General features: G+C 41.2%; 1 protein-coding gene across 1 annotated transcript in view; it reads left to right on the top strand.

The window, feature by feature from the left end:
* CUL3 (cullin 3) overlaps positions 1–24,417 on the top strand; it is a 215,332-nt gene that overhangs the window by 61,504 nt on the left and 129,411 nt on the right. The window contains exon 4 of the mRNA XM_033959756.1: positions 3,734–3,894. Coding sequence (XP_033815647.1) covers positions 3,734–3,894 — 161 coding nt within the window. The remainder of the gene's footprint in view (positions 1–3,733; positions 3,895–24,417) is intronic.

Here is a 24,417-nt window from a genome sequence, read left to right as displayed (position 1 = left end):
TAGGACCAAAAATATGTAGAGATTATGGACTTGGCCAATTTGTGTGATCATACATAAAGTGAATGACTCGTGAGAGTAACAAATGAGTCTCGCATGAAAAAAATTGACAAACTTGTAAAGGACAATTGGATAATCACTTAAAATATTACACTGCAACCCTGAAAACTTAGGGCTCCTTTTACTAAGCCGCGTTAGGGCTATAACGCGCGGAATAGCACGTGCTAAATTGCCAAGTGCTAGACCTTAACACCAGTATTGAGCTGGTGTTAGTTCTAGCTGCATAGCGCGGCTTTAGCATGCGCTAAAATGCGTGCGCTAAAAATGCTAACGCTGCTTAGTAAAAGGAGCCCTTGGGGGTGGGGGGGAACGCTTGAGAAGAGTTCAGAAGCAGCAGGAAATTTTGTTGCAATGTGACAATGCTAGACCTCACACAGCACGAAACACCATAGAGGAGATTGTAAGAATGGATCTCAGTCTTACCCCCATCTATCATGCCATAGCGCCATGAGATTTCCATCTTTTCTAAAATTGAAGGAATACCTTCAGGATCTCATGTTTAACTTGAATGAAGAGATAGGAAAGGACTATGAGCAATTGGTTAGAGATGAGATGTGCAGTTTTTGTGTGACAGCTTTCAAAAACTCACCCAGAAATGTGTGGTGAATGGTGACGACAACATAGAAAAGTAAACACACACATTCAAGGCCTCAACAAATTTAAGAGCCAGAGGCTGAGACATTCTCTGTTCCTACCCCTCTAACAAAGTCCTCAAGGAAGTTCAGAGGAGGGGGATCCAGATTAGCAATAGCTTTTTTACAAACTAGTTTGCTAAGGCTCTTTCCCTATTATAATAATAATAATAACTTTATTCTTGTATACCGCATTACCATGGAAGTTCTATGCAGTTAACAGAAGAAGAGACTGTACAATTACAGCGAAGTTACAATTTCGTTAATGTTACATTAACATTTTAGAAAATGCATTTTTCAATCAAGTTACATTTACATTTTAGACGGTACATTGACAGAGAAGTTAATTTTTGCAGGTAGGTAATATATTAGGAGTAGTTATGTTTGCTATGAGTTACATACAGCAGTGTTACAAATAGAAGTGTAACCTACGGCAGTAAAGAGTCTGGGGGAGAGTCGAGGTCAGAGGTGGAGGAGGGAGGTGATCGGAACATTCAGAGGAATTTGCCAAAAAGGTAGGTTTTGGTTAGCTTCCTGAAAGTTTGATAGGGGGGGGAATTGGAGATGAGAGTGGAGAGGCATTTGTTCCATTTGCCCGCTTGGAATGCTAGGGATCGGTTGAGGAATTTTTTGTAGAGGCAGCCCTTCGGGGAGGGAAAGGAAAACAGGTAAGTATTTCGAGTGCAGGAGGAGCCTGCAATTTCAAGGTACTCGGATAGGTAAATTGGTGAGGAGCCTGCTAAGGTTTTGAAGCAGAGGCAGGCGAATTTAAAGATGATTCTTGCCTCCACCGGCAGCCAGTGGAGTTTGGTGTAATAGGGACTGACGTGGTCATATTTTTTGAGGCCGAAGATGAGGCGGACAGCGGCATTTTGTACTATTCTAAGATGTTTGATGGTGTTTTTATGGTGTTATGTGTCTGTGTGGGCAAAGAAACATTAGTAAATCAGTTCTTTAAGATGACTTTGCAAAATACCGACAGAAGCTAGGTGTCTCCCTTTCCAAAGCATGCTGTCAGCTGTATAACAACTAGGGGATAGGCTATCATTTGCAATGAATATTGTTTGTTGATGATAATGGGCACTTAAGAGTGAGCATTATTTACAAAGAGTATACTCTTTCCCAATAGTATTTACACGCATGAACTATTAAGAACGTGCCCTCCTGACATTTTCAAAATGTTTTATCTCCCATCTCCTGTGATTCAGCTCTGTATAAACTTGAGCCACATGGTGCAAGAAGTTCAGGCTAGTCTCCCAGATTCAAGTCCCACCACAAGACTGTCCAAACTTGCTTTACAGTTCAGCTGAAGCTTAGACAACAAAATCATGATGCAGAAGCAAGAGATGCAGTTTCTGTGGCAGCTCTGCAAAAGAGAAGCAAGCATTTGGAGACCTTTGCAATTTTAGAAGAAAAGTGGGAGGGGAGATATGATAGAGATGTTTACTTATGTGGCTGAAAGTCACAGGAGACAAGTCTCAACTGAAAGGAAGCTCTGGAATAAGGGTGCATAGGATGAAGGTGAAAGGGGTAGACTTGGGGAAAAATAATTCTTCACAGAAAGGGTGGTGAATTCTTGAAAGATTCCTTTCTTTCCACCCCTCCCTCCTCATTCCGAAGCTCCCCTTTTAAAATTCAAGAGGATCTGTTGTCTGTGTGTAGTGCACGCACACAACACAAGCACAGCAGCTAAGCCCATATAAAATAAAATCCAAAAAGTCCTTTGCAGCTCAGCCAGAAAACTTTTTTTGTTTTATTTTAATGGACTTAGCTATTGTGCTATGTTGTTTGCTCACAGAACACAAGCATAAAAGCTGGGGGCTAAAAAAACAAAAAGATGCCCCTCCTGCTAAGGCCCCTTCCCCATGGACAGCCATTGCCTGGAAGCCAGCCAGCACCTCCTCTGTTGCTGCTACCAGATCCCCTCCCACGATGCCGAGACCCCCCCCTCCTCCCTGTACTTTAAAATAAAAGGCAGCAGGAAGGATGCCCATGCCCTCCTGTCACAGTTCAGGCCCGCCCCCCCATCCATGCCCCTTGCAATTTGTAGAAGATCTGGCAGGATGGCAGGCCCATCTCTTCAAACTGGAACCCTTACTGGTTCATCATAGGATGCACTGGGAGAGGCCTAAGGCCCTGATTTGCTCAGACACCTAAGACCCCTCCCAGTGCATCCCAGGATACACCGGGCATGAGCCTAAGACCCTGATTACCTTGGGCACCTAAGTTTCCTCCCAGGGGAGAAGCCTTAGGCACCTGAGCCAATCAGGGTCTTAGACCCATGCCCGATGCATCCCAGGATGCACCAGGAAGAAGAAGGTCCGCCATTTTGAACAGGCAGGTCTACCAGCAGGAGGAAGTGGGCATCCCTCCTGCTGTGTCTTCTAAAAAAGTTATGGGAGGATGGTTTTGGGGGGCCCTGAGGCAGGAGAGAGTGAGCTTCCCTCCTTCAAGGTGGGGGGTTGGGCATGTTGAAGGGTTATCTGAAGCTGATGGCTTCTGGGAGTCCTATCAGTTCAGCTGATCGGGGCTCCCCTTGCTGTGACCAGCTCAGTTGGCAGGGAGAGCAGTTGCAGCAGGCATGTTTTTTTGTTAGGGGTTTTTTATGTGGGGTGGGAAAGGAGTTATGCCTTGTGAGTTATGCTCTTCTGAGCAAGCACCAGGCACAGTTACACCCCTTTTTACCAATGATTCTCTGAACAATAGCATGCATATAATTTACCTGCTATTATGCTGAGCATCGCTATTAATGGCCTCTTTTACAAAGCTGCGTTAGCGGCCCTAAAGCCCATAGAGATTTAAAGGACTTCGGGGCTATTGCCATGCGGCAGCCGCTAGCACGACTTTATAAAAGAGGCCGTAAATGTTCAGCCCTAGTATGGACTCAGGTAACAAGAAACCTAAATATATGATACATAAATAGAACTACCTGTAGTTATTTATAATCTTGGATAGTCACTTTGTTATATAAACAAATGCATTTTTATACATAATATAGGTCTAATGAATTTCTATTAAATTTACTGCAAGTTTTATTTCTCCAGGATCGTGTATATGTACAGCAAAATAATGTGGAGAATGTCTACAACTTGGGATTAATAATTTTCCGAGATCAGGTTGTACGCTACGGTTGTATTCGGGATCATCTGCGGCAAACTTTGCTGGACATGATCGCAAGGGAGCGGAAAGGTGAAGTGGTTGACAGGTATGAAGGCTGACTTTATGCTATGCTTGAAGACTTACTTTGAATTAGCATGTTTAATATTAGTATTTACATATGTGTATCATTTATGTAATTACCACCAGATGTTTTAAATAATCTAAAATCATGTCTTACAAAAGATTTGTGTACCTTTTAAGGATCTTTAAAAAAATGATCTTGTGAGGAACTCCTAACATGACATCAGAGCCCTCTAGGAGTCTCTCTAACTTCTGTAGGAAAAAGCCCAGGGGTTAACATGTTTTGGGGTGCTCCCATAATACCATGGAAGATTTCATTTGCCCACTATATCTTATGAGAACATAAGAATTACCATACTGAGACAGACCAAAAGTCCATCAAGCCCCTTATCCTGTTTCTAACAGTGGCCAACACAGGTCCCAAGTACCTAGCTAGAACCCAAGTAGCAAAACTGATTTTATGCTGCTTATCCTAGGAATAAGCAGTGGATTTCCCTAAACCATTTCAATAATGGCCTATGAACATCTCTTTTAGGAAATTATCCAAGCCTTTTTTAAACTTCATTAACCTAACTGATTTTTCACCACATTCTCCAGCAACAAATTCTAGAGTTTAATTACACATTGTATGAAGAAATATTTTTACCGGTTTGTTTTAAATCTACTACTTAGTAGCTTCATCGCATTCCCCCTAATCCTAGTATTTTTGAAAAGAGTGAACAAGCGTTTCACATCTACCCTTTTTACTCTACTCAGTATTTTATAGACCTCTATCATATCATGCCTGAGCTTTTTCTTCTCCAAGCTGAAGAGCCCTGGCTACTTTAGCCTTTTCTAATAGGGAAGGTGTCTCAAACCTTTTAGCATTTTTGTTGTCCTTCTCTGTACCTTTTCTAATTCTGCTATATCTTTTTTTAGATAACGGCAACCAAAACTGCACACAGTATTCAAGTTGTGGCCGTACCATAGAGTAATACAAGGGCATTATAATAATTTTGACCTTTGCAACTGCACCTTTAAGTTTCCTCATGTTTTCATAGTCTCCTTTTTTTAAAGTTAAGAGCTGTTGTATTGAATTTCCTGTGTAAACTTATTCCAGGGATTATATCAAATCTGATCAAGCGGCCCCAGCACTATTACCTCCCTCTCCAATTCATGCGCTCCACTAAGAACTAGATCTAGAATTGCTTCATCTCTTCTCGGTTCCTGAACTTACTGCTCCATAAAGCTGTCCTTGATTTCATCAAGGAATTTTATATACCTAGTATGCACTGATGATATATTTACCCAGTCAATATTAGGGTAGTTGAAATCAATTAATTCTCACACACTACTTTCTTCTAAATACGCAGGAGAATTACTGATATTGAAACATCAAAAATGTGGAGAAAAAGATCTCAGTGTCTACAGTACTCCCCTCAATTCAAGCAAATGCCAAGTAGTTGAGAGACTGGTTTTTTAACTTATTTATAAATGATCTGGAAATTGGAACCATGAGTGAAGTGATTAAATTTGCAGATGACATTAAACTGTTCAAAGTTGTTAAAATGCATGTGGATTGTGAAAAATTGCAGGCAGACCATAGGAAATTGGAAGACTGGGTGTCCAAGTGGCAGATAAAATTTAATCTGGACAAATACTAAAGTGATGCACATTGGGAAGAATAACCCAAATCAGAGTTATCAGGTGCTAGGGTCAACCTTGGGGGGTTAGTGCCCAAGAAAAGGAACTGGGTGCCCCAACCTGACCAGACAAATCCAGCTCGCAGACACAGTCAACCTTCAAGATCTGTCCACTGGCATCCACAACCTTAAAGACACCTGCAAACAACTCCACTCCATCAACCTAGCCGCCTCTACCTGGCACATCGAGATCCAATCCCTATATAACAGGCTGGCCCAGACCAAGACCACACGACTAGTTACCATCAAGACCCCGCTCCCTGGTTTACTGCTGAACATCGCACCCTAAAAAGGAACCTGCAGAGGGCAGAGAGGAAATGAGAAAACCAAAACTCTCTGGAAAGAACTATCAACTGCTTACAAATCTGCTATCCAGGAGGCAAAGAAGGCTCACTATTCACAGCTACTAGGGAAAGTCCCAAACCGATCTAGGAACTTGTTTGCCTTAACTGATCACCTCTTCTTTTTTAAAACATAACATAGTAACATAGTAGATGACGGCAGATAAAGACCCGAATGGTCCATCCAGTCTGCCCAACCTGATTCAATTTAAATTTTTAATTTTTTCTTCTTAGCTATTTCTGGGCAAGAATCCAAAGCTTTACCCGGTACAGTGCTTGGGTTCCAACTGCCGAAATCTCTGTTAAGACTTACTCCAGCCCATCTACACCCTCCCAGCCATTGAACCCCTCCTCAGCCCATCCTCCACCAATCAGCCATATACAGACACAGACTGTGCAAGTCTGCCCAGTACTGGCCTTAGTTCAATATTTAATATTATTTTCTGATTCTAAATCCTCTGTGTTCATCCCACGCTTCTTTGAACTCAGTCACAATTTTACTCTCCACCATCTCTCTTGGGAGTGCATTCCAGGCATCCACTACCCTCTCCGTAAAGTAGAATTTCCTAACATTGCCCCTGAATCTACCAGCCCTCAACCTCAAATTATGTCCTCTGGTTTTACCATTTTCCTTTCTCTGGAAAAGATTTTGTTCTATGTTAATACCCTTCAAGTATTTGAAGTCTGAATCATATCTCCCCTGTCTCTCCTTTCCTCTAGGGTATACATATTCAGGGCTTCCAGTCTCTCCTCATACGTCTTCTGGCGCAAGCCTCCTATCATTTTCGTCGTCCTCCTCTGGACTGCCTCAAGTCTTCTTACGTCCTTCGCCAGATACGGTCTCCAAAACTGAACACAATACTCCAAGTGGGACCTTACCAATGACCTGTACAGGGGCATTAACACCTTCTTCCTTCTACTGACTAAGCCTCTCTTTATACAGCCCAGCATCTTTCTGGCAGCAGCCACTGCCTTGTCACACTGTTTTTTCGCCTTTAGATCTTCGGACACTATCACCTCAAGGTCCCTCTCCCCGTCCGTGCATATCAGCTTCTCTCCTCCCAGCATATACGGTTCCTTCCTATTATTAATCCCCAAATGCATTACTGTGCATTTCTTTGCATTGAATTTTAGTTGCCAGGCATTAGACCATTCCTCTAACTTTTGCAGATCCTTTTTCATATTTTCCACTCCCTCTTCGGTGTCTACTCTGTTACAAATCTTGGTATCATCTGCAAAAAGGCACACTTTTCCTTCTAACCCTACAGCAATGTCACTCACAAACATATTGAACAGGATTGGCCCCAGCACCGAGCCCTGAGGGACTCCACTACTCACCTTTCCTTCCTTCGAGCGACTTCCATTAACCACCACCCTCTGGCGTCTGTCAGACAGCCAGTTTCTGACCCAGTTCACCACTTTGGGACCTAACTTCAGCCCTTCAAGTTTGTTCAACAGCCTCTTATGAGGAACTGTATCAAAGGCTTTGCTGAAATCCAAGTAAATTACATCAAGCATATGTCTTCGATTCAGCTCTCTGGTCACCCAATCAAAAAATTCAATCAGGTTCGTTTGGCACGATTTACCTTTTGTAAAGCCATGTTGCCTCGGATCCTGTATCCCATTAGATTCAAGGAAGTACACTATCCTTTCTTTCAGCAACACTTCCATTACTTTTCCAACAACTGAAGTGAGGCTCACCGGCCTGTAGTTTCCTGCTTCATCCCTGTGACCACTTTTTTGAATAGGGACCACATCCGCTCTCCTCCAATCCCCAGGAATCACTCCCGTCTCCAGAGATTTGTTGAACAAGTCTTTAATAGGACTCGCCAGAACCTCTCTGAGCTCCTTTAGTATCCTGGGATGGATCCCGTATGGTCCCATCGCTTTGTCCATCTTCAGTTTTTCAAGTTGCTCATAAACACCTCCTCCGTGAACGGTGCAGAATCTACTACATTTTCTCATGTAACTTTGCCAGACAATCTCAGTCCTTCTCCAGGATTTTCTTCTGTGAACACAAAACAGAAGTATTTATTTAGCACATTTGCTTTCTCCTCATCACTCTCCACATATTGGTTCTCAGCATCTTTTAGCCTAGCAGTTCCATTTTTCATCTTCCTCCTTTCTCTAATATATCTAAAAAAAAATTTTGTCTCCCTTTTTTACATTTTTAACCATTTGTTCTTCCGCCTGTGCTTTCGCCAGACATATCTCTATCTTGGCTTCTTTCAGTTTCACCTTGTAGTCGTTTCTGCTCTCCTCTTCTTTGATTTTTTTATATTTCACTAACGCCAACTCTTTCGCCTTTATTTTCTCAACCACTAGGTTGGAGAACCATATTGGCTTCCTTTTTCTCTTGTTTTTATTGATTTTCTTCACATAAAGGTCCTTAGCCATTTTTATCGCTCCTTTCAGCTTAGACCACTGTCTTTCCACTTCCCTTATGTCCTCCCATCCTAACAAATCTTTCTTCAGGTACTCTCCCATTGCATTAAAAAGTCCATACGTTTGAAATCTAGGACTTTAAGTATCGTGTGGCCGCTCTCCACTTTAGCCGTTATATCAAACCAAACCGTTTGATGATCGCTACTTCCCAGGTGAGCACCCACTCGAACATTAGAGATACTCTCTCCATTTGTGAGGATCAGATCCAATATCGCTTTTTCCCTTGTGGATTCTGTCACCATTTGTCTGAGCAGAGCCTCTTGAAAGGCATCCACAATCTCCCTACTTCTTTCCGATTCCGCATCCGGCAGGTTGAAATCTCCCAACAGCAGAACCTCCTCTTTCCTTCCAAACTTTTGGGAAAAAAAATCTTTATTTTCATTTTATCCTTTTGACAAAATATTAGTCAAAAACAAGCAATAATACAATACCAGATTTAACATTTTTGAATAACAAAAAATGTATGGCATAACAAATTACATCAAATAAAACAATTGTATGAGGAAACACCCTTCCATATATTCAAAAGTACGAAATTAAACCCAGAAATCAAATATACTGGTTTGTATAGTTAGTCCTCAATTAAGGGGGGGAGAAAGCTGTGAATTCACTGAACTTTACTAATTGAAATAAACAAAGGGAAATAAAGAAGTGGCTGATTGGGCTCTAAAATTATACCTTACTGAGCAGGTTTGAAGTAGGGAATCTGTCAGGAATACTAAATTTGCTCTTTAGCAGAAATTTTGTCAAGTTTTTATTAGGTTTTTTTATACCGCTTATCAAGGTTATCTAAGCGGTTTTTCAATCAGGTACTCAAGCATTTTCCCTCTCTGTCCCAGTGGGCTCACAATCTATCTAATGTACCTGAGGTTCGAAAAAGACATATCTATTCCCTTGATAGACCATCACACATTTACAGGGGTATCTCGGAATGAACGTCGCACCCAACTGTAATACCCAGGGTCTCAATATAAGGAACTGTTTCCTTCTCTTTTGGGTAGATCATGACACATCTGGATACATTCTCACTAATTTGGACATAAATGGAATGTCCTTAAATTTGAAAAAACAACTTGAGCATCCATTCTCTGTCCGACTCAATTTCAAATTGTACAAGCAGCGTAGCAGTTGCCGACATCTCATTATCGGATCTCTCTAGGAAATTTGTCAAATCCAAACTGTCGGCAGATAAATTCTGCTGATTTGGGTTCTGGATTGTTGATTTATTTGGCAAATAATAGATTTTTGAGAAAGGCGGAAAAGAGATTTCAGGAACTTTTAAAACTTCTCTCAGATATTTCTTAAATGCATCTTGTAAGTGGTAATTTTGGAAAATTTGTAATCCGAAGATTACATCTCCTGGTCATGTTCTCCAGCATTTCCACCTTAAAATTAAGATTTCCACTGTCCTTTAACTACACTGAGGCTTGGGACTCCGCAGTTTTTATTATGGTCTCATGTCCATCCACTTTATTTTCCAGGCTAGATAATCTATTTTTCAACTCCAAATTTTCTGAAACGTGATGTAACATGCTGTAAGTTGCTGCATTTGGGTCCTCAAAGAGAGTTGCAAATTAGATATTGCTTCCCAAAGTGTTTCCATATTAAAGACCTTGGGTCTTTGCATAGGTGCAAGTTCTAAACCCAGACCTTCTGATGAAATTAAAGTACCTGCAGCCTCAGCCGAAAATCCTGAGGGATTTGCTGCTTTCAACTCCTCCGAGTGCTGAATTAGCTTCACTACTCCCCCTGCTGAGTCGACTTCCGCACTCAGCTGGCCGGGAGAGAGAGCACTCTGAGACGCTCCTTCCTCCAACTGCTGCTCTAAAGCCCCAGGGCGACTCGGAGGACTCTGCTCCTCCGGAGATAAATATGTTGCCTCGAGGGAGAGTGCTGACGCTTCAGCTTACATGCCTCTCACAGCCGAGGAAAACTCAGTCTCACTCATTTGGGCCCCATGCTATAGAAAGGCGTCCATCGGGCCTGCTGCCGGAGTTTAGATTTGTGTTTGACCATTGATGAGGTAAAAAGCAGCCCCCAGGCACATCTGTGACGTCTTAACTCCAGCGACCAGCTACCATCTTGGTTAAGCCACTCTCCCCTTGACCAATCACCTCTTCTCAGCTCCCCAGGGTCACAAATAACAACAACCCCTCCAATCTCAACAGCGAGACCCTCTAACTTCTTCAAAACAAAAATTGACACCATCCACAACAAACTTGACTCCACCCCCAACGGAATCCCTCTCCAGACACTCCTCCCACATACAACCAGGACCGCACCTGCTGAATCACTAACCCTAACCAAACAATGCCTGGTCACATATGATGAACTTACAGAAACACTGAAAGAACTCCGCCCCTCTAATACAAGCCTTGACCCATTACCATCCAGCCTCCTACTAGCCGCAGAAAACGCTTTTGTGGAATCCATCCTCCCTATCCTGAACACCTCCTCCCTATTGACTGGAAAGATACCCCTCATCTGGAAATCAGCTATGATCATACCCACCCTAAAAAAGCTAACACTTGATCCAAACGATCCAGGCAGCTATAGGCCCATCTCAAATCTATCCTTAGCATCCAAGCTATTAGAAAGAATAGTGCTCCACCAACTACAACCATTCACAGACCAACAAGGTGCCCTATCTCCTTTCTAATCCGACTTCCGAGCAAATCACAGCACCGAGTCAGTCCTCCTTGGCATCATTGATGAAAGCTGGTCAGTACTAGATAAAGATGATGATGAACTACTGATCCTACTGGACCTTAGTGCCACCTTTGACACTATTGACTATCAACTCCTCCTGGACAGGCTCGCTGGACTAGGAATCAGATACTCAGCCTTTCAATGGTTCAATTCCTTCCTATACCAGAGAACACAATCTGTGCTACTAGGCCAAGACAAATCTAGTCCAAACCCATTAAATATGGAGTGCCCCAGGGCACACCTCTCACCCCACTCCTCTTTAACTTGTACATTAAACTAGTCATAGACATCGCCCACAAATATAAGATCACTATCCACTTCTATGCTGATGACTTACAACTGTTGGTCCCACTAGGTAAAGACCTATCCACCCAACTCACTAACCTCTGTCACTGTCTTGATGACATGAAGAATTGGATGATGTACAATAAACTCCAACTAAACGCCTCAAAGACAGAACTCCTCTAGATCAGAAAAAAGAATACCAGCTTCACACGACCAACACTGTCCTGGGAATCCACCTCCCTAATAGCAAAAGACCAGGTTCGTAGCCTCAGAGTGATATTAGATGGCCATCTATCCCTCTCAGCCCACATCTCTCAAGTAGTCTCCACTTCATACTACTACCTTCGCCAGCTCCTAAAAATCAAACCCTACCTTTCAAAAACGGATCTGAAGGGTACTTTCCCCTATAGCGTTCCAGATTTCTACCACTCTCTGGGTGAAGAAGAACTTACTTACATTTGTATGAAGTCTATCCCCTTTTAACTTTAGAGAGTGCCCTCTCGTTCTCTCCACCGACAGTGCAACAAAGCCAGCCTCCCGCCATCTTTCTGCCCCGGAAGTATTCTTTCTGCAGCGTCCTGCCTACACGTTAAGAGGAAGTGCTGCAGAAAGAACACTTCTGGGGCAGATTGCAGCAGGAGGCTGGCTTTGTTGCACTGTCGGCTGCCCAAAGATTTTGAATTTCAGCAGCGGGGAGGTGGTAGGTGGGGGAGTCAGGAACTGTGGAGAGGTTGCACCATAGGATCCAGCTAAGAGGGGAGGGCTGGGGTTGGTAATGAGGGAAGGACATGCTACATGGGCTGAGGGGGATTGGGAAAGCAAGAAGGACAGAGGCTGCATGGGCTGAGGGTTAGGAAGGGAGGGAAAGAGAGATGCTGCTGGTGGGTGAGAAAAAAGAACAAGAAAATTCTTGAACATAGGTGTGTGGAATGGGAGGGAAAGAGAGATGATATACGTGGGGAAGGGGGAGAATTGTTGGACATAATAGTGGTGGAGAGGGAGAAATGTTTCACTGGGAAGGAGATGACTCAAAGAAGAGAGAGAGGTCAGATTCTGGAGAAGGGTGATGGAAGGAGGGAAGAGAGAGATATCAGACCACTGGAATGAAAAGAAGAGAGAGAAATGCCAGACCACAGAATGCAAGGTAAGAAGGGGAGAGAGGTGCCAGAGAGGAGATAAGGAGAAAGATGTTAGACCTCGGGAAGAGGGAGAGAAGGCGAGAGAGATGCATTCCATAGCAGATGAGAGAGATTCCAGGCTATGGGAAGAAGAGGAGAAAGATGCCAGACCATATGAGGGGGGAAGGGGGAAGACAGAGTTGTCTGACCATGGGAGAGGGATGAGATGGTGCACAAGGATGGAAGGGAAGGTGAGACAGAGGGAGGAAATGGTGCACAGCAATGGGTGTGGCAGGAAAGAGATAAGAAGAAATGCCTCTTATGGATAGATGGGAATAGAGGAGTAGAAAGAGAGAGGAGATGGTACACATGGATAGATGAGAAGGGAAGACATGGAAAAATAGGTAGATTTTTAGAAGAAAGCAGTAAAATGGAAGAAAGTTGAATGTTAAGTTAATGCTAAAGATGGATGTATGGCAGAAAGTGAAGAAGAGAAAAACATCAAATAGATAAGGTGGCCATGGATACACAGTTAAGAGCACAGACAGAAGGAAGTGCAGCCAGAAAAGATGGTTTGAGAAACAAAGGTGGGAGGAATGATTTTATTTTCAATTTAGTGATTGAATTGTGTCAGTTTTGAGAATTTACATCTGCTGTTTATATTTTGCACTGTTCAGGAAGAAATGCATTTGCTTCTATTTCTCTGGTGTTGTACTGCATGCAGAGTCTTTCATCTTAGGGTTTCGTTTGTATATATTAATACTTTTAGTTTGTGGTCCCATATAGAGAATGACACAGGGACAAATTTTTCCTCATCCCTGTGGGAACTCAATTTCCCGTCCCCTTGAGTTCTTTTCCTGTCCCTGCCCAATTCCTGCAAGCTCCGTCAAAATGAATGTTGAGAAGCATACAGTGTAGTTTAATTTTGTGGTTAACAATTATGTTGTGTTAATAAGATTAAAATGATATTACAAGTAGTACTATTATGGGGGCGGGGTCTGGGGCAGAGATTGGGTGGGGTTTGAGGCAGAGCTTTAGGGCCCCTAAATAAAATTATGAAAATGTATAGATGTGTGTAAATTATTGGCATCAAAGCTACTCTATGTTAAGCTGAGATGCAGCAATTGTGCTCACCCCCCCAACAAAAAAGTGTTCCACTGCCTATGCCTCGAATGGCTATTTGAATAAAATTGGAATTAAGTATGGTAATATCTATGAGGTGAAAATATCCAGGTAGATCGCTGGAATGGTGTCTCAGGGTAAGGAAGGATCTATACCTCTACTAAGACTAAGTATCTTAATAAAAAAATTTGGTCTGTAACTTAGCCTGTGTTTTAGATTTTGGCCCCTTATATGATTGAGTTTGACACCCTTGGTCTAGGTGAACACCCACAATTTTAACTGTAGGGGAGATTGGGAAGTTTGTTCTCCTTGGGGTTAGGGGATCCATGGTGAGGTTGGATGTGGCAATGAATGAATTTTTTCTTCTCAGTATTTAATTTTAACTTAGAGTGGTCTATCCAGTCTTCTATGGTGGACAAGTCGGAGTCTATTTTTTGTATCTCTGTATGCATCAGGTGGGTAACAGGTAGGATAATGGTGATGTCATCGGCATAGTTGTAATGGGCAATGTTTAGACTGCTTAGACGGTGTTCTAGGGAGGCTAAGTAAATGTTGAAAAGGAGGGGTGATAATGGGGAACCTTGTGGAACGCCAAAGCTGCATGCCCATTTGTCAGAAAGTGTGTCTTCGACCTGAACTTGGTAGCTGTGAGATTTCAGGAATCCTTGGAGCTGAGGACGTTTCCTGATATTCCAAAGGAATCTAGCCAAAGCAGTAGCAAGTCATGGTCCACTAGGTCAAAGGCACTGCTGAGGTTCAGTTGGAGTATGAGTGCGTTTAGTCCCTTGCTCAATAGGCTGTATAGGTCATTGAGGAGGGAGGCAATTACAGTCTCGGTGCTGAATGATGGTCTGAAGCCTGATTGGGAGTTGTGGAGTAGCTGAAATTGTTTTAGGTTGTTCATTAGTTGAGTTTGAACTATTCCCTCTGTAAGTTTTATGAAGAGGGGGATTAATGCAATGGGTCTGTAGTTGTCAGGTTTAGAGGGGGTTCTTTTCTTGTTTGATGTGTCCTCTTCCTATGGGGAATTCCCCTCTGTTTTAATGTGTCTACTAACCAGGTGTATAGATTGGTTAGGAACTTATCTAGGGTTTTGGACTTTGGAGCAGGAATTGATGGGAGAGTATTTTTGAGCATACATTTTAAATATATGGTTGAAATGAGTCCATGTAGACAGGGTGAATGAGCTCCAGTTCATGTTGGCTTGATGTGCATTTCCCCTTAGATTTAGGGAGTATATGTGCGCTGTGGATTAGTTACCATTTAGCTAAATCTTTATAGATAAACTTGACAAGTAGACCATAATTGGCACCTAATTTCCTGGAAATCCTCACCTCACCCCCCCCATCCTAAAAAGAAATATATTTTAGTGAATGCTTTACCCATCAGAAAAGAAATTTGGTTTGAAGGACTTTCATTTATATTCTTTGTTTTTGTTTTATCTTCTGGTATGTTATCTTTAAAATTGGCCATAGCCCCATAAGATCTAATTTTATTGAAAAGGACCATCAATAAAAGATGTGGACTAACTAAGGAGAGCACATCCAACATGGTCCAGCATCAGTTCTTTTCTTTCTGCCCTACTTGTCCCTGTGGTTCAACATCTCTCTCGTTTATCCCACTTTTCCTATCTCCCTACCCTTATAGTCCAACATTTCTTATTCATGTACACTCCATTAATGAATCCTTTATTCGTGTATACTCCATCAATGTGTAAACAAGAAGGAAGATGGGGCATCCTTGCTTTGTGTCCAGTGTGTATGTTTATCACACATTTTTAAGAAACATATTTCAAAGTTCAGATTGTTATATTGTATAACAATACAGTATATGGTTTTAAAATTTTGAAAAAAAAACCTGCAGCAGCCTAAAAAAATTACTTATTAAAAACTTGTTACTCTTTTGAATATTTTAATTTCAGGGAGATATCTTCTACTGCTCCAAAAGACTATAAAAAATGCAATTTTGCTAATGTACTTGAAACTGCATTACTCAGCAATCATGAAACCCCATTTTACACAGAATTTGGCACTGCATGAAATCTTTAGGTGCCATAGTTACCATACAAAATTTAGTACTATTTATTAGAAGAGTAAGGAAGCCATTGTGTCTTCATGACAGGATCCATATTAACCTCTTTACCACCACATCAAAACATATACTGTATATTAAAATAAAACCCTAAATAACCCTATTGGCACACTCCCCCCCCTTGAATCTGCGCCCTTAGAGGGCCCCCCACTCTTAGATCTCGCTTCTTGCTCTGCTTTTGCACTGTGCTGACCGACACGGTTGTAATATATAGCCAATTTAAAATGGTTGTGATAGTTTAATGCTGGCAGTTTAGCTTGTCTGTGGTATTCATCTCAGCTTATTACATCAAGCACTAAATTTAGTTTCAATGTGAGCCCTAAATTTGGAAGATTGGCTGCCTTTTTTTCTATGAACTGTTGGACATATTTATATATTTTTACTTTTTCACTTTTGGTTAGAAACTAAAGTTAATACGAGCTGATAATGATATGGTCACTATTTTGCAAATTCATCTTTTACTGTAATTTCCATTCTAATTGAACTTTTTGGCTAAATTAACAAAACTGATAGGTTACATTTAGTTTTTCATAATACTAACACAGCCTTTTCACTCTTTGAATAAACTACCAGTTTATGGCAGATCTGTGCTAATAGTTGTGTTCACTTTTTCAAAAGAAAAAAAAAGACAGTTTGATATTCTGCAGGTATTAGGCACCCAGATCTTCCAAATGAAAATTCTTTCTAAGTCCCTAAAGTAGATTGGTACAGGACGGTGTCAGGTCAAAAGCGCGCCAGGACAAAGGCGCGAGCAGACAACTGAGCGCAGCGCGGAGGCGCGTACCAAAGAAAAAGACTGTTTTTAGGGGCTACGACGGGGGTGTGTGGGGGGGCAACCCCCCCACTTTACTTAATACAGATTGCGCCGCGTTGTGGGGGCATTGTGGGGGTTGTAACCCCCCACATTTTACTGAAAACTTAACTTTTTCCCTGTTTTTAGGGAAAAAGTTATGTTTTCACTAAAATGTGGGGGGTTACAATCCCCCACAACGCCGCCGCGATAATGTATTAAGTAAAGTGGGGGGGGGCTCCCCAACAAAACCCCCCGTCGCAGCCCCTAAAAACAGTCTTTTTCTTCGGCGCGCGCCTCCATCTTGCGCTCAGTTGTCGGCACGCACCTTTGTCTTCCGCGTTACTGTCTATGAACCGTACAGGACTCATGCCATCGGAAGAAAGTTATCAGTTCATCTTTTTTGAGTATTGTCTTCTGAAAGCCTGCTTTTCTATATTTGTTCAAAAGAGTTAAACTTTTTCTTTGACAAGCAGGATACGTAGTACTCACTAGTGGGTGACATTATCTGAATGGACATGAGCTGACAAAATTACAACAAAGCTGTAAGGACTTTCTAGTTCAATGCACTGAGTATATCGGTGACTTTATGGGCAGCATTGCATGGGGCCACCTCAGTTCTCAAGTTTTACATGGATCTCACCGGTCATAAATTTTGTCATCCTAATTTTCCTCTTTTGTAACTTATCTTTTCACTTTAGTTTCACTTTTCCTTTATTGTGGCTTTGATGGTTACTTGTGGTCAGCTTTCATGGAAGAGATATCTATAAGCCTGGGAGGTGGATTTCTGTTCACACATTCATATCCCTATTATTTAGTGAAGGATTCTTGATTTGAGAGGTTTGGTCCTGTGGAATCTCTCTAAGGTTAGAATCCAACTCCAGTCCTTCTAAGGTCTGCTTTTACTATATATCCAGGTTGCCTTTATTTAGAAAAAAAATTCACAAACAAGAAGAAACTGACATCTATATCTAGGAATTCATTCTTGCGAGGACTGCATATCCTGTTTGCCTTCAGAGAAAGGAGAGTTGCTTACTTGTAGCAGATGTTCTCCGAGGACAAGTAGACATAATATTCTCACATTTGGGCGACATCGACGGAACCCAGTATGGACATTGACAAGTGCACAGTCATTTTAAATCTATAAGCAGTGCCCATACCACTCATGTGCCAGTACCTTATTGCCTGATGTCAGCTTGCGGGACCATCAGTTCTTAGTTTTCCATGGAGGTTTCCATGGTTTCTCCTCAGTGCATCAAACTTAAATATCTTTTTGTGCTTTCCTGGTTTTATTTTATTGTAGTTTTCTTCATAATTCTTCATTTTTATTGTCATTCCTCAAATTTGGTTAAATTTTCTTCATTTTTGTTTTTTTCGCCTTCAGGCCACTGAGACCTTTTTTGCCCCAGGGAGCATCAACTGTGTTTGGTATACTTTTCATTCGAGCATCCCATGCCTTTTGACTTTGCATCGGCTGTTTTTTTTCTCAATGTCAATGGGTGCTGAGCAGCCTCAAGAAATGTTCTCTATATAATCGGATTATTTCTTAAAAAGCCCAGCAACTTCAGTGTGAAAAACTTTTTGATTCGACATTGAGCAAGGCGGGAGATTCGGGACTTCACACCAGCTTCGTATCGACACCGTGTGCACCAATCCTGCATAGGAAGCATCAATCATCGGGCTGTCTTTAAAGGCAAGATTCAGCATCGTCTTTCTCCATGCCTCACCATCAGGGGAGGTAGCACATAAGAAAACTAAGAAGCATAAACGTTCTTCCTCTTCTATGCATGGCACAACGTCGTCCCAGGCGTCTACTCCTCGTAAGCATCGACACACCGTATATCACTCTCCATGTTGTAGATCATGTCTCCTCCCAGGTGTGCCTCAACATTCAGTTCTCCCACACCCAGACAACATGCATCACAGATTGCTTCTATTCTGATGTTTCTTACATTGCAGATGCCAACTTTCCAGGAAAGCTCCAGGCTATGCTCAAACAAAAGCTTTTGGGTCTACTGCAGATACAGTCTACACAGGCTTTAGAGGCGTCGATGCATGCCTCAGTCCAGTCCGAGTACACATCGCGGTGTCAGTCGAGGATAAGGTCATACACCCTTGCTTGACATCAAGCATTGGGGTCATCACAAACCCATTCATTGCATATGACATCGGCAGAAGAGTTATCTCCTGGATCAGAACCTTGAAGCCTCTTGCCTTGATGCACAGCCAGTGGTCCTCTCAATACATACTCCCAGATTCGCCTAGGAGAGTATTTTGAGGAGTCTGATTCAGATATATTAAACTCTGATGAGAATCTGACAAATTTGTCAGCAGAAAAATCCTATGGCATATTTTGATCCTTCTCCTCCACCTCAAAGGTATAAGTGTCAACCACAGAGCATATCTTTTACCCTACCCTCTTATTTCAAACCACTCCCCTTGCATCCCTTCCTATTATGGGTTTTTTTCATCTTGATGTACTTATTTACTTACCTGTTCTCGCCTCTCCCTTATTGGTTTCAGTAAGTCAGTTTGTATTCTCCCTTCTGATTTTATTTTTTATTCTTTTTTTTTTTTTTTAATATCTTTGATAATTGTTAACCATTTTGTATATATTTGATAAACGGTATATCAAAGATTAAATAAACTTGGAGACTTAGTTTTATAAGGCAAATGGGTCAAGCTCTTCCCATTAAAATGGAGGCAGAGGAAGAACCTCGTTCAGATCTGCTTGACTAGGAATCACCACCAATTCAATGTATCAAAGTACCTTTTACATAGGGTTATAAAAGATATTCTATTTAAGAACTGGAAAACCTCTATCAGTCCAAGTAGCTCCTAAAAAAATTGATACCATGTACAGAATACAAAAGTGTCAGGGTTTGAGAGAACACAACTTCAATATTGCTCTCTAGTTGTGGAATCTGCTCTAAAACACTCACACAGTTCAAGGTCTTATGCTTCTCCTAGGAAAGAAAACAGAACACTAGACTCTTGATAAACATATTTTTCAATTGTCCATGCTTATAAGTGGAAGAATAGAACTAATTAGTCTAATTCTATTTCTTTAAAATCCTTACTTAACATTCAGAGTATAAGTAATTCATCTCTCAGGACAAAGAACTTGTTCACTGCAAGAGAGTTTCTCACTAGAGGCTTGTTTGATATATTTTATTTTTCTTCTAGAACATCATCAGTTGCAATTGTTATGCTTCATTTATCTTGGCTCAGAGTCAGTCCAGGAGTGTTCCTTGCAAGAGTGGTGAGCTTTTTAGAGACAAGATTGAAGAAGTGGTTGATAAAATTTTAAATAACACGCAGACACTATATCAACTTTATGTAAGCCTTAAACCTTTCAGTTGTCGTTGTCGTCTTCTAGAAAATAAATCATTATAGTCAGCCATCTTCATCATCCTCTAGGCCTGCTGGTCATCGTTCCTGTGCAAAAAGCAAAATGTACAAAAGTCTCAACCTCATTCTCAGTCCAAACAGCAGTCATCTTTTTGACTTTCTTCTAGAAAACATTGCTAATGTTCCCCTAATTCAGGGGTGTCCAATGTCGGTCCTCGAGGGCCACAATCCAGTCGGGTTTTCAGGATTTCCCCAATGAATATGCATTGAAAGCAGTGCATGCACATAGATCTCATGCATATTCATTGGGGAAATCCTAAAAACCCGACTGGATTGCGACTCTCGAGGACTGACATTGGACACCCCTGCCCTAATTCTACCTCTCTCTCTCCCCCTATCAGAGGCAGATTGCTCTATTCTCACCAATGTTGGACACTTATCACAACAGATCAGAGGGTGTTTGAGTTGTTACTCAAGTCTATGCCCTACATCTGATCAAAAAGCCTCCAAACTACCCACCAAATAAGAGTCTCTTCGAGTGTCTCCAGGGTCCTCCTTCATCAGGAAATCTCAGCCGTTCTCTAGCTAAATGCAATAGAAACTGTTCCTTTGCAGGAGGTGTTGGAGGTTCTACTCAAAGTATTTCTTGATATTAAAAAAAAGACCAGAGGCTTTTGACCTATTCTTGACATCTGATGTCTAAACAAAGTTTTGTTGAAGGAGAAGTTTTTGTATGGTCTCTCTGGGAACTACTCATGCTACTCATGCTAGAAAAAGAAGGTTGACTTTGCTCTCTAGATATCAAAAAAGGCTACACTTACTCCCTGTGCACTGGTAGGATAGATATGTATCTCCACTTCCACATAGGTCCCTGACACTTGCAGTATCAGATCTTGCCTTTTTGGACTTGCTTCTGTTTCTCATGTCTTCATGAAATGCCCAGTAGTAGTTGCGGCAACCCTTTGCTCATGAAAGCTTCACATATTCCCCTACTTAGATGATTGGTTGATCAATGCTTCATCATTGCAAGCAGCTCAGCATGCAATATGTTTAAGATCTGAGAGAGGAATGTTACTCATCAGTTTATACTGATGAAAATGGGATTCGTTATGTTAAATCTAGAATATTTATTTTCTCAATTACTGGTAAGAATCTCTGGAATTCAATTCCAGGTATAATGAGATTATGCAAAGATTGTATGTCTTATGAAATTGTTAAAAACACAATTGTTTGTGGATATCTTTCTCTAACTCTGTGGTTATTTGTTTTAGATTTAAATAATTCTGTATTAAGGAAATTTTGTGGGGAAGATTGACTTATTTGTTTACTGCATTTTATAATGTTTGTGCGTGAAATTGTGGATGTAAATGTTTTGTACATCGCTAAGGGCTCCTTTTACTAAGCTGCGCTAGCGGTTTTAGCCTGCGCTGGACGCAAACCCCACCATTGAGCTGGTGGTTTTTTTTGGCACATTGCGTGGGGTTAGCACGCGCTAAAAAACGCTAGCGCACCTTAGTAAAAGGAGCCCTTAGATTTAAGCGATTCATAAATTTTTAAAATAAATAAATAACCTTAACAGTTAATCCCCTCGAGCTTCTAGGGTTTGCCGTCAACTACCAAAAGACACATCTACAGCAGTCTCAAACCTTGGAGTTCATAGGAGCACTCTTAAATACTATTTAAGGTTGGACTCTCTTACCTGAGTAGAGTTGACAATCTCATTTACTTGTCATACAATTACTCCCCTTAAGTGCACTTTGGCATGCCAGATGTTACACTTGCTCGGTCACAAGGCATTGTTGGTTCATGTGACCTCATTTGCACACCTTCACTTCAGAATTTCACAGTGGACTTTGTCAACACTACATTCCCTAGCCATGGTATCCCTTTCTGCTCCAGTTCAAGCCACTCCAGGTCTAAGGCAGTCTCTCCAGTGGTAGATGGTAGCAAATCTTACCCGCGATCTCCCTTTCCAACCCCTACCCACCAAAATTTCTAAGCACAGATGTTTTGATGCTAAACAGTCTCCACACTCCAAGTTTCAAGTTTATTAAAAGATTTTTTAAACCGCTTAATCAGGTTTCTAAGCGGTGTACAATATAAAATTTACATAAAAACATATTAAAACTGGGGATACTGAATAAATTCCAAGTGTCATAATAAAGCACTAAGACGTATAGACCTACTTCAAACAATAGGAAACTGGGGGAGAACTATAATCGTAAAAGAAAAGTGCAACAAAAAATGGAAAATACAGTATGTTAGGTTAAAAAGTAATAATTATGATTTAATTTTTGTTCTTAAGAGAACAATTGTTGTCCAAAACCATCCTGGAACAAGAATGCTTTTAGATTTGCTTTAAATTGTTTTATATCGGATTCATTACGCAAATGGTTAGGCAGTGAATTCCAGAGAGTAGGGGCAGTGACGGCAAAATTATTGGAGCGCAACGTATTGATTAATTTTAAAGAAGGTATGACGAGAAGATTCTGAGACATTGAACGAAGAGATTTTAAAGTATTATAAGGAATTAAAAGTCTGTTAATGAACTCTGGTTGATTGTTTAATTTTGTTGTAAATGTTAAAAGTAAGATTTTATAACTGATTCTATGTTTAACTGGTAACCAATGTGCACTAATCAGAAGAGGTGAAACGTGATCGTATTTCTTTGCGTCACAAATGATCTTAATAGCTGTGTTTTGTACAATCTAATTTACTTTTTTGTAATGCCCTTATACAGGGCATTACAGTAGTCTATACAAGAAATTACTAGGGAGTGGATCAATGTGTTAAAGGATGCTGGTTCAAGTAACTTTGTAAGGGAACGTATCATCCTGAGTCAATAGAAGCATTTCTGAACGACCGTGCTAATGTGAAAATGATAAGAAAATTTACTGTCAAAAATAACTCCTAATAGTTATAGAGTAGGGACAATTTTGATGGGGAAAGATTCAAGCTTCAGGCGGGCCTGAAGCGTTGTTCCTTCTTTAAAAGGAAAAATCATGAGTTTTGATTTGTTGATGTTAAGAGACAGCTTATTTGAGTCTAACCATGTTTTAATTTTTCCTAATTTATGGTTAATGGATGTTACATCTTATGTATTGTTGAGATCAATGGGATGGATTAATTGCACATAGTCGGCGTAAGCAAACTTGGTAAAGCCAATAGATTGGCCCACCGTCAGAAGGGGTGACAAAGATATTTAAGAGCAATGGTGACAAAATGGAGAGTCATTTTCCTTTGCATGCTAGGTGAATGAACTTCAAGCTCTTGTATCATCTCCTCCTTAAACAAGGTTCTGTTACGACAGGGTAGTCCTTTGAACACTATCAGAATTCTGCCTCAACCAATCCATCATTCTGTTTGTTTTCTTTCAAAGCCACATTCTCATCCTGGAGAAGTAGCCCTTCACGCCTTAGACTGCAAATGTGCTTCCAGCTCTTTGTCACATTTAATCCTAATAGGCTAGTAGTTGTGGTATCCAAAAGAACCATCTCCACTTTGTTGTATCTTCTTTGCACATGCTGTATCTTCTTTGCACATACTTGGACTGGGTTGATGCTACAAAGCTGTGTGACAGCCCTCAATGTACAGGCTATGGCTGCCTCACTGGTTCATTTTCACTCTGCATCTATTGAAGAAATCTGCAAAACAGCTATTTCTCATTACTGTTTAGAACGCAACTCCAGAAGAGACAGTTGATTTTGGCAAGCAGTTCTGCAAAATCTATTCTCTACTTAAAGCCAACTTTTCCTCCACCCCTGTAGGTTTTTGCCAGGTTCCTGTATATTCAGTGTTTAACTTCTTCCAGGGATGTGATCCTGGTAGCTTGGGAGTTCCGCATGTGAGAATATTTTGTTAGCTTGTCCTCGGAGAAAACAAAGATACTTACCTGTAGCAGGTATTCTCCAAGGACAGTAGGCATATATTCTCACAACTCACCCACTTCCTCTAGTTTGCTTCTTAGCTTTGTTACTGAACTGATGGTCCCGCATGCCAACGTCAGGCAGGAAGACACTGCCTAAAGATTTAAAATGAGAGTGCAGTGTCCATACCGGGTTCCATGGATGATGTCACCCACGTGTGAGAATATTTGCCTGCTGTCCTTCCTGCTACAGGTAAGTATCTTTGCTTTCTCCAAGGAGAAGCAGGCTTTTTGCAAGGACAAGCAGGATATTGGCCCTCACAAAATCTGCTCTTTTAGCTTTATGTGGAACTGAGGTGGCCTCACATGACGATGCTAACAGAGGAAGCACTGCATATGTGCAGTGCCCTGCTCTAGAAAGTGCTTAAGTCTTTGTTTACATTTTCTTCAGCCCAGGCTCGCTCAGATGACAGCACCCAAATTTGAGGAGTAGGGTCCTGCCATGTTTGGAGTGCATCAGTTACAGGTAAAAAAAACCTTTTTGCTGTAGTAGTGACACACTAATTTATAGTTCTGTTGTAGTCCATAAGGAATATTTCCTGACCTCTAAATATAAAGTATACATATATTGCTAAGCTAATATGAAGGGCTTTGAAATACTAATTGTTTTCTAGAGGAAGTGTTTGATGAAAATTATTTTGTTGTTATATTTGTAAACCATCTTGAATGGCATTACCAAGAAGTGAGTC

Source organism: Geotrypetes seraphini, chromosome 9 (assembly GCF_902459505.1).
Source record: "Geotrypetes seraphini chromosome 9, aGeoSer1.1, whole genome shotgun sequence".
NCBI classification, from domain to species: Eukaryota; Metazoa; Chordata; class Amphibia; order Gymnophiona; family Dermophiidae; genus Geotrypetes; species Geotrypetes seraphini.
This window is presented reverse-complemented; position numbering and strand designations above follow the sequence as displayed.